A 10,727-nucleotide genomic window follows, 5' to 3' on the forward strand; every position below is an offset into this window, starting at 1 on the left:
AGCCATTCAGGACAATTTAGGGATCACAATGTCATTTTCCGTTTGGCGGCTGGCGCGCGAACTTTTTTGGGTGGAATGATACAGTCTCCGAATTGGATGAAATTCGCACATTTTATGTATATGCTAAAGTTATGAATCACTTCGTGATCACCGACGATGTTATTTCGGCCATTCGGGACTGTTTATAGGATCAAAATATCGTTTTTCGGTTTTGGGCAGGTACGTAAACTTTTCGGCTGGAATGATGCAGTCTCCGAATTGGACTAAATTCCCACATTATATGTATATGCTAAAACTATAAATCACTTCATGATCACCGACATTGTTATTTCGGCCATCCGGGACCGTTTAGGGGCTCAAAATGTCGTTTTTCGGTTTTGGCCTAGCACACGAACTTTTCAAGTGGAATGTTGCAGTCTCAGAATTGGACGAAATTCGCACAGTTAATGTAAAATGGGATAATAAACAAGAATCATAGCTCCGCCAAGAGTTGTTGTGTTTTTCAGCCATCGGGACTGTTTAGGGGCTAAAAATGATGTTTTTCGGTTTTAGGCTGGCGCGCGAACTTTTCTGGTGGAATAATGCAGTCTCTGAACTGGACGAAATTAGCACATTGTATGTATATGCTAAAACTATAAATTACTTTGTGATCACCAACGATGTTATTTCGGCCATTCAGGACTGTTTAGGGGCTCAAAATGTCGTTTTTCGGTTTTGGGCTAGCGCGCGAACTTTTTGGGTGGAATGATGCAGTCTCCGAATTTGACGAAATCCGCACATTCTATATATATGCTAAAAGTACTGTTATTTCGGCCATTCGGGACTGTTTAGGGGATCAAAATATCGTTTTTCGTTTTTGGGTTGGCGCGCAAACTTTTCGGGTGGAATGATGCAGTCTCCGAATTTGACGAAATTCGCACATTGTATGTATATCGTAAAACTATAAAGCACCTCATGATCACCGACAATGTTATTTCGGCCATTCGGGACCGTTTAGGGGCTCAAAATGTCGTTTTTCGGTTTAAGGCTGGCTCGCGAACTTTTCGGGTGGAATGATGCAGTCTCCGAATTGGACGAAATTCACGCATTGTATGTATATACAAAAAATATAAATCACTATGTGATCACCGACGATGTTATTTCGACCGTTCGGGACTGTTTAGGGGCTCAAAATATCGTTTCTCGGTTTTAGGCTTGCGCGCGAACTTTTCGGGTGGAATGATGTAGTCTGCAAACTGGATGAAATTCGCACATTGTATGTATATGCTATAACTATAGACCACTTTTTGATCACTGACGATATTATTTCGGCAATTCGGGACTCTTTAGAAGCTCAAAATGACGTTTTTCGTTTTTTTTTGGCTGGCGCGCGAACTTTTTGGGTGGAATGATGTAGTCTACGAATTGGACGAAATTCGCACATTGTATGTATATGCTAAAACTATAATTCACTTTGTGATCACCGACGGTGGTATTTCGGCAATTCGAGACTGTTTAGGGCCTCAAAATGTCGTTTTTCGATTTTGGGCTGGCGCTCGAACTTTTCGGGTGGTGTGATGCAGTCTCCGAATTGGACAAAATTCGCACATTGTATGTATATGCCAAAACTACAAATCACTTTGTGATCACCGACGATGTTATTTCAGCCATTCGGGACCGTTTAGGTGCTCAAAATGTCGTTTTTCGGTTTTAGCTTGGCGCGCGAACTCTTCGAGTGGAATGTTGCAGTCTCAAAATTGGACAAAATTCGCACAGTAATTGTAAAATGGGAATATAAACAAGAATCATCGCTCCGCCATTAGTTGTTTTGTGTTTTAGCCATTCGGGACTGTTTAGAGGCTCAAAATGACGTTTTTCAGTTTTAGGCTGGCGCGCGAACTTTTCGGGTGGGATGATGCAGTCTCCGAATTGGATGAAATTCGCACATTATATGTATATGTTAAAACTATAAATAAAATTTTGATCACCAACGATGTTATTTCGGCCATTCGGGACAGTTTAGGAGCTCAAAATGTCGTTTTTCGGTTTTGGGCTGGCGCGCAAACTTTTCGAGTGGAATGATGCGCTCTCCGAAATGGACGAAATTTGCACATTCTATGTATATGCTAAAACTATTGTTATTTTGGCCATTCGGGACTGTTTAGGGGCTCAAAATATCGTTTTTCGGTTTTGGGCTGGCGCGCACTCTTTTCGGGTGGAATGATGCAGTCTCCAAATAAGACGAAATTCGCACATTGTATGTATATCCTAAAACTTTAAATCACTTCATGATCAGCGACAATGTTATTTCGGCCATTCGGGACCGTTTAGGGGCTCAAAATGTCGTATTCGGTTTTGGCCTGGCGCGCGAACTTTTCGAGTGGATTGTTGTAGTCTCCGAATTGGACGAAATTCGCACGGTTAATGTAAAATGGTATAATAAACAAGAATCATCGCTACGCCATGAGCTGTTGTGTTTTTCAGCCATTCGGGACTGTTTAGGGGCTCAAAATGTCGTTTTTCGGTTTTGGGCTGACGCGCGAACTTTTCAGGTGGAATGATGTAGTCTCCGAATTGGACGAAATTCACACATTGTACGTATATGCTAAAACTATAAATCACTTCATGATCACCAACGTTGTTATTTCGGCCATTTAGGACTGTTTAGGGGATCAAAATGTCGTTTTTCGGTTTTCGGCTAGCGCGAACTTTTCGGGTGGAATGATGCAGTCTCCGAATTGGACGAAATTCACAGACAGTATGTATATGCTAAAACTATAAATCCCTTTGTGATCACGGACGATGTTATTTTGGCCATTCGGGACTGTTTAGGGGCTCAAAATGTCGTTTTTCGGTTTCGGGCTGGCGCGAACTTTTCTGATGGAATGATGTAGTCGTCGAATTGAACGAAATTCGCATATTGTATGTATATGCTAAAACTATAAATCACTTAGTGATCACTGACGATGTTATTTCGGCCATTCGGGACTGTTTAGGGCCTCAAAATGTCGTTTTTCGGTTTTGGGCTGGCGCGCGAACTTTTCGGTGGAATGATGCAGTCTCCGAATTGGACGAAATCCGCACATTGTATGTATATGCGAAACTATAAATCACTTTGTGATCACCGACGGTGGTATTTCGGCAATTCGGGACTGTTTAGGGGCTCAAAATGTCGTTTTTCGGTTTTGGGCTGACACGCGAACTTTTCAGGTGGAATGATGCAGTCTCCGAATTGGACGAAATTCGCGCATTGTATGTATATGCTAAAACTATAAATCTCTTCATGATCACCGACGATGTTATTTCGGCCATTTGTGACTGTTTAGGGGGTCAAAATGTCGTTTTTCGGTTTTGGGTTGTCGCGCGTACTTTTCGGGTGGAATGATGCAGTCTCCAAATTGGACGAAATTCACACATTGTATGTATATGCTAACACTATAAATCACTTTGTGATCACCGACGATGTTATTTCGGCCATTCGGGACTGTTTAGGGGCTCAAAATGTCGTTTTTCGGTTTTGGGCTGGCGCGCGAACTTTTCGGGTGGAATGATGCATTTCTCATTATATGTCATGACATATTGTTATGTATACTTGTGTTGATATGCCTTGGATGTGTGTTTGGTTGATGTAGTATGCCATGGATTAACGATATTAATTCACTTGCATGATTACATAATGATATTGGTGAGGAGTGTGTTTTACCCATGTGAGAGAAAATTAATTAATTATCTAATTAATTAAATAAAAGGGGAAATCGCGGGAAACCTAACTTAGGTATGTGTCGTTACGGGATATCACGGTGGAAGGATATCGATGGAGGAAAAAGAGCTTAATCCTAGTCGGCGTCGAATGGTTTTCTAGTTGACCATTTTGAGGCATGGTTCTGGTGCACTTGATGTACGGGAACTAGAGTGATGTTGGCTACTCGGAGACGCCAGATCAAACATCATGTGTGGGTGGGGGAAATCATTTTGTAGTACCCTTGAACCACCCTCGAACGAAAATGCATTATCTTGTACGTGCATGGTCGGAGTAGCGAAGGTAAAGAACCAGGGACAGTGTTACGAGTGAGAGTCGCATCCTAGTTAGTGCACTGGGTCGCCCAGTCACGTTAGTAGTTAACGAGGTCTTTATTTGGGGAGTGTTCGCGATGAAATAGACCCTAGTTAGAGAGGGGCATTAAAAGTAATTATAGTGAAGCAAATAAATAAATAATTACTGCAATGAAAGAATGTCCGGATTGATGTATATACGTATATGTTAATATTTATTGAAGAATGATGCATGGATTGATATGATTTCATGACTTGACATGATGTATGTGTATGCTTTGTTTACATGTTTATGTGCTTGAGATTGACTAACTACGCTGATGTTGACACTTGTTTCTTGCATGTTGTTGTGGCTTTGCATCGGTACAGGTCGCATGATTATTGATGGCCTGGTGAGGTTGGGTTCTTACGTATAGTTATAGTCCTTTGAATAATAATGATGATACCGGTTTGAGATTTCTTGTGATGTTTCATTTATACTTGGTTTTGGTGTTTGTTTTGGTTGGATTTTACAACTATGGATTTTGATGGGTTGTTTTTGAAAGATTTTTTAATTAACTACTCATGATGTTTTTATAAGACTTTCGCTAACATTTTTCTGATAATAAATGGTTAAAATTAAAGAAAATTTTTGGGTGAAAAATCATGAATGTTACATGTCATGTTCGGGATCAAACTCGTCTTATATACAAATATATTAGATTTTTTTTTTGAACAACAAATCTAATTTATTCCTAAACTACTTCTAAATTCACATATGTCTGAAACGAAACTTGAACTCTACCTCAAGAAGAAAAAAGAACACTTGATACCACTAAGCTAGAAGATATTTGGTGTCTAACTTACATTAGATCATAACAATAATCTTCATCACACACTTGTGTTTATTCCGATACAATAAATGTCCAATAACACATTAACACTAAATGCAGCAACAATATTTTACTTAAGACATCTCTAAACATAAACACCAAGGAAGCAATTACGCACCTTTTATTAGAGGAATGCAATGTACCATTGACTCTAAAGGCTCATTGGCAGGCAATTTTAATTTTTATCTAATAAACTATTAAGCCTAGAGATCTGTATTTGCCGTGAATTTCAAGAATAGTGGCTTTCTTTTAAATACCTAAAGTTTGGGGACAGATAACGTTATTGACCATCGGTGTTGGTAGATTGATATTGGTTTCTGTATAAATGCACCAACTCTTGTAAGTTGAGGGATGAGGCCAAAGATGATGAAAGCCGTGTGTTTGGTTGTGCTATTTGCGTTTATCTCCAAATCATCATCACAAACAAGATCTATCATCCAAAATCCGCAACCTAACCCTAACTTCAACGTCAACTCTACTAATCAACAGGTTCGACCTCCATTTTCTGTTCGTATTTCGGTAAATTCAAAGTAAGGATCTCACTAACATTTTTTGATTTTCATAGAATGCACAAACCTGTTCATTCACTGTGGATATCTCGACGAGCTGTTCTTCCGTTAAATACACTCGAGATGAAATCAGTATCTCCTTCGGCGATGCTTACGGCAATCAGGTTCGATTCCTGTAAATTTATACATAAACAGAGTCCAGATTTCAAATCTGGAAACAAATTAGAATAGGGTGATGACGATTAACGATTAACGATTAATGATTAATGAATGTTAGGTGTACGCGCCGAGGATAGATGATCCGTCGACGAAGACATTCGAGCAGTGCTCAAGCGATACGTTTGAAATATACGGTCCATGTACGTATCAGATATGTTATTTGTATTTGTACAGAAGTGGATACGATGGGTGGAAGCCTGAGAGCGTAGACGTATACGGGTATAATACGAGGGCGGTTTCCTTCTACTATAATGTTTGGGTTCCCGCTGATACTTGGTATGGGTTTGATTACTGTTCTGGTTACTCAGCTAGTTCGCATAACCAAATAGGATCGATAACAATCCTCTCATGTTTAATCTTTTTCATATCTATCCTATGGCTTTAGAGTTTAGATTGATTTGCCACTTTGTTTCTAAGATATGTAGACGAATATGATTTAAATCGTGAAATAAAATTATAGCTTAAGGAGTATATGGATCATACCAGTTTTTGTTATATTAACTTTTGGTTTTAACAAAGCTATAAGCAGCTTAACATTTGTTAATTTCAGTGTTTTGTGTTTATTAAATAATACTATATAATCGTTGTGATTGATATTTTATATTTTGTTTTTGTTAAATTGGAATTGGTTTATGAGAAACTGAAGCCTTATGACCACTTGGATCCATAGTTAGCCAAGAACTAGATGCTTCCATAAAGGCATGGATGGAGATTGTTGTTCTAGTATATGTTTTGGTTAAAAAATATAAAAATCAACAAATGATTTTTCAGGTTGCTACGCGTTCAAATGGTAAAAAAAATAAATGTAGTATTTAGATAAATAAATTCAAAGTTATGTTGGTCTAAACATGAAGGCAACATGAGCTTTTAGACGAATGACGTTAAATATCACAGTTTTTTTTAGAAAACAAAAATATCAGTCTATATAACATTAGTTGATAGAAGCGATAACAATCATATATAGTTAAGACAATTATAAGTAGTTAATAACGACCCATCCAAATTTGAAAAGAAGAAAAATATAGTTTAGTTGTAATTGGCTTAGGGATTGGTTGTTTTGCCTTTTATTGGGTCAACTAATCTTAGTTCGTCAAGTGGTCAAGTAAGGTATTGTTTGTTTTTCCAAAGCAAAAATTCATGAAATATGCGGTTCATATGATCACATCTGCAGCAGAAGAAGTGAACCAAACGATTGCAGCATTTAATAAGAAACATGTTTGTTTTTTAATGTTTACAGGCTGCTGCAACAATCTGGAATTTTTAAAAACTTAAAATAGTTTTTCAATACCGAAATTTTAATAATTTTAATCTTACATCATTAAAATAAAATTCACACAACTTAAATAAATTGATTTTACATCATTTGTTATGCATCAGATGACCTAATTAACAAGACAAAAGTAACATATATATATATATATATATATATATATATATATATATATATATATATATATTGTTTATAGAATGCATGCTTAAAAAACAACAAACACAACAATAATAATATTATAATAATCAGTTTATTTAATTTATGCTTAAAAACAATAAACACCACAAAATAACATAAAAGAGTACTAAATGTCTTCAAACAAACTTATAACAAAATAAAAGCAAATTCATCTATTCATGTGTATTATTACTCTCTAGTTACATAGAATCATCACTAAGTTTTTGTAAACATAAACACTTCATCACCTACAAAACAACAAAATAATGTAAGTTATTTAAAAAAATTAATACATTAAATTCAAAGTTTCAGCAAGTAAAAATACAAATACCTTTAATTTCAAACAACCAATTTTTTATACAAATTAGAGCCTCAACAATATTGTGCTACAATGGTGAAATACTTGTGGACTATGGTGCAACAACTATAGGAGGTGGGTTTATATGGTTAACCTTTGCCCTTTTCATAACTGAAACACCATAAAAACATAAGATAAAACAATAAATCAAAAAAGAAAATTGCACTAAAAATATAAACGATTATAACAAGGTAATGTAAAAGAAGCATATTCAAATCAAAATAAGATTGGTAAACTGCACTAGCCTTTAAAAACAATATCATATTTTTAATTAAGAAAATAATACGACTTCTTTTTATGAGATTCTAATTCTTGTTTAGCCACGGATTAATTATGATTTTTGTTTAATATATGAATATCAACTTCTGCTTTATCTCTTCACTATTTATAACAATTTATTTCAGTAAAATAACATAAACCAAAACAAGAGATAAAGAATATATATATATATATATATATATATATATATATATATATATATATATAACATCAAAATCAGAAAAGGAAATTAGAACACAAATCATTCCATAAGATTGGAAAAACAATAGAAATCATGCAGCAAGTTGGTTTTGTTACAAACAAGTCTTCATGCTTCTTATTCGATAAAAAACAAACATCAATATCATCACTTTTGACTTTTTACATCGACTTCCAACAAATTTTAATCTAGAACCATATCGTATTCAAGAACAATTGTCGTCGACCCATGAAATCTATGAAAGGTGAAGCAAATCAAAAAATCGATTTCAGCATGTCTATGGCATTTCAGCAAACCAGAAAAATCATTACAACAATCAATTTCATGATATCTGTCGACGATCATTTAACGATAAATCAGAAATCAACATACCTTTTCGACGATCTGAAGGGTTGCAATGGTGCCTGCGCCGACGAGAAAGGAGGTGCGCCGACGAAGGGGCTGAGGTCGACGATCTAGAGTAGAAGAGATGGACCAAATGGCTGCATACTGTAATAAGAAGCGTGTTTGTTTTTTTAACATTTGCATGCTGCTGCAGATATTAAAAAATTAAAATAAATTGATTTTATATTCCGAAAATAATTTTTTAATACCGAAAATTTAATAATGTATGACATTTCAGCAAAAATTTATGATATTTCAGAAAAAAATAATAATGATATTTTAACAAAAAGTAAAGATATTTTAGCATAAAATAATGATATTTCATCAACAAATTATTATTATTATTCAATATAAAAAAGAAAAAAAATCAACTAGAATAAACAAAAAAAACGAGATGAAAAGTGTTGCGCGTGTGCTGCGCCGCGCAGCAATAAGAGGTCTGAAGAGGTTTTTCCAAAAAACAAACAGCACCTTAGAAACCTTTTAAAAAACAAACAGTTGCAAAAGCCCAACGGCGGCGCGTGTTCTACGCGGCGCAACGATAAGTGGTCAGAAGATGTTTTTTTTAAACAAACAACCTCTAAGTGTGTTTGATATAAGTGTGTTCGTTACGCTCATATACTGTCCCTTACTCAGTCTTGAATAACTGACTCGGTCCCAAAAAAAAGTCGTTGACTGAAAGAAAAAAAATCTCCTTTGCCCTCCACTTTCTCCTTTCCTCATTCCTCCTCCTTTCCTACCTCTGACATTTGCGACATCATTTGTGTTGCTCCTTCATCTTCTGACCAACACGTCGTCCCCTTCCAATGTCACCTTCGTCCACCGTCGTCCTCTCTAACGCCGACCACCTCCTTCATCATCGTCCTCTCCATCTTCTACAATCGCCACATTAAAAGTTTTAATGATAGTATGGAGAATCAGCAATCCCCTTGGAGATGGAATATCGAGAATCAGTAATCCCCATTTGTGCTTATTGTTGTTGAGTTCTATTTCGATCGAGTTACGTGTATGTTTCAATTGAGTTATATTTAGTTTTTCCCATGTTAGTGATCAACTGCATCTATTTCATCTTCAATTGCATGGACTGGCTCGTCTTGATTAAGGTTTTTGTAACGTCCGCGTTTCTAGCTAAGCATTAATATTATGATGAAATAGTTAGGGTTGACAATTGTAACATATTTTGAAGTAATGAAGAGGAATTATTTGAGTATTATGTGATTTATGTGATTCATGTGCTACATATGTGCTTATAACGATTTAATGAAATAATAATAAAAATATACGTCAAAAATAAAATAATAGATAGACCCAATATCTATGAAGAAAGTTGAAGTGGTCGTGACAAGGATTCTGAAGATATAGAGAACGTTGAAATCCGACTTATAACGAAGAAGTTATGACACGTCGAAATTTTGCGACAAAACAGACACGACGCTGTGTATCGTAAAAGTGAGTTTGCGATAAAATACTTTTTAGCCTTAGCGATCTAAACAAAAGTCACAGTACACGTTAAACCAAGAGCGTGCATATAGAGAACGTCCAATTTTGATTTCGTTAGAGGAAGTTATGATTTTTCTAAGGTTTGGCACAACAGTATGCAGCCCGGAAATCGAATTGTTGATCGATCGATCTTTAGCGGACACAATCTAAACGAGAATCGAAGATCTCATTAATAGGCGCTCAACGATATAAATACAGACGAAAACGGACGTCGGATGACAAATTTATGAATTTTTAACGGACTTTAACCGTCTAAGCCTGTTAAAATATAACTTTAAAAATAAAGTCAAAATTAGTCGACGAAGTCTAAAGGAAAGTTGTAGATCACGTGCTACCTACGCGTGGATATAAACAAAGTCAAAAACGGAGCTCGTATGCGAAAGTTACGGAATTTTGAAGATAATTAAATTATGGGTCAAGATATGAGGCTGACACGTGGCACAATCTCAGCCCCACCTTCTTCCCCACGGCTTCGCATACGATGCTGACACGTGTCGCCGGTACACCCAGCGTAGGCCTCGGTACGCACAGCGTACCGAGTACGCCCAACATACGTCGGAATTACGCCTCGCGTAATGCAATTTCCCAGCCTATAAATAGAGACACAAATTACCTCATTTCTCACACCATTCTTATCCCACTCTCTCCCAATACCCCCAAACCCTCTCTTCCATTCTCTAGCACTTCCTAAGTGTGAGAGGCGAGTTCCAAAGCACCAGAAGTCCCCGAGAAGAAAAGCTTTCAGCTCAGAAGTTCTGCCCGAGCAGAGCCCGGTTCCTCGCTAAAGCCCATTGTAACTGAGTTATGCTTACCCTACTTTAAGTATAACCTATGTTTAAGTTCATTATCGTTATTATGAACCTATAAAAAGACTTATTAGTGATTCAAAGTCGTTATACTGATTGATCTACTTACGGGGATGATGTCT

At 36.5% G+C, this 10,727-nt stretch overlaps 1 protein-coding gene across 1 annotated transcript; it reads left to right on the forward strand.

Moving 5' to 3' along the window:
- Positions 1-5,163: 5,163 nt before the first annotated feature.
- LOC145107876 (embryo-specific protein ATS3B-like) lies at positions 5,164-6,103 on the forward strand. Its single transcript, XM_079044829.1, has 3 exons — positions 5,164-5,393; positions 5,470-5,577; positions 5,691-6,103. Exons 1-3 carry the CDS (start codon positions 5,256-5,258, stop codon positions 6,015-6,017), a joined length of 573 nt encoding a protein of 190 aa, XP_078900955.1. The 5' UTR covers positions 5,164-5,255; the 3' UTR covers positions 6,018-6,103.
- Positions 6,104-10,727: the final 4,624 nt, after the last annotated feature.

This window comes from Lactuca virosa, chromosome 4 (assembly GCF_052849685.1).
Source record: "Lactuca virosa cultivar CGN04683 chromosome 4, Lactuca_virosa_CGN04683_v6, whole genome shotgun sequence".
Lineage (NCBI taxonomy): Eukaryota > Viridiplantae > Streptophyta > Magnoliopsida > Asterales > Asteraceae > Lactuca > Lactuca virosa.

What these genes read in the sequence shown, in the direction of transcription:
- LOC145107876 (XM_079044829.1), top strand. Translation starts at nt 5,256, where the DNA reads ATGAGGCCAAAGATGATGAAAGCCGTGTGTTTGGTTGTGCTATTTGCG. An exon ending in TCAACTCTACTAATCAACAG is followed by an intron (nt 5,394 to 5,469) that starts GTTCGACCTCCA and finishes TGATTTTCATAG; the next exon opens with AATGCACAAACCTGTTCATT. An exon ending in GCGATGCTTACGGCAATCAG is followed by an intron (nt 5,578 to 5,690) that starts GTTCGATTCCTG and finishes AATGAATGTTAG; the next exon opens with GTGTACGCGCCGAGGATAGA.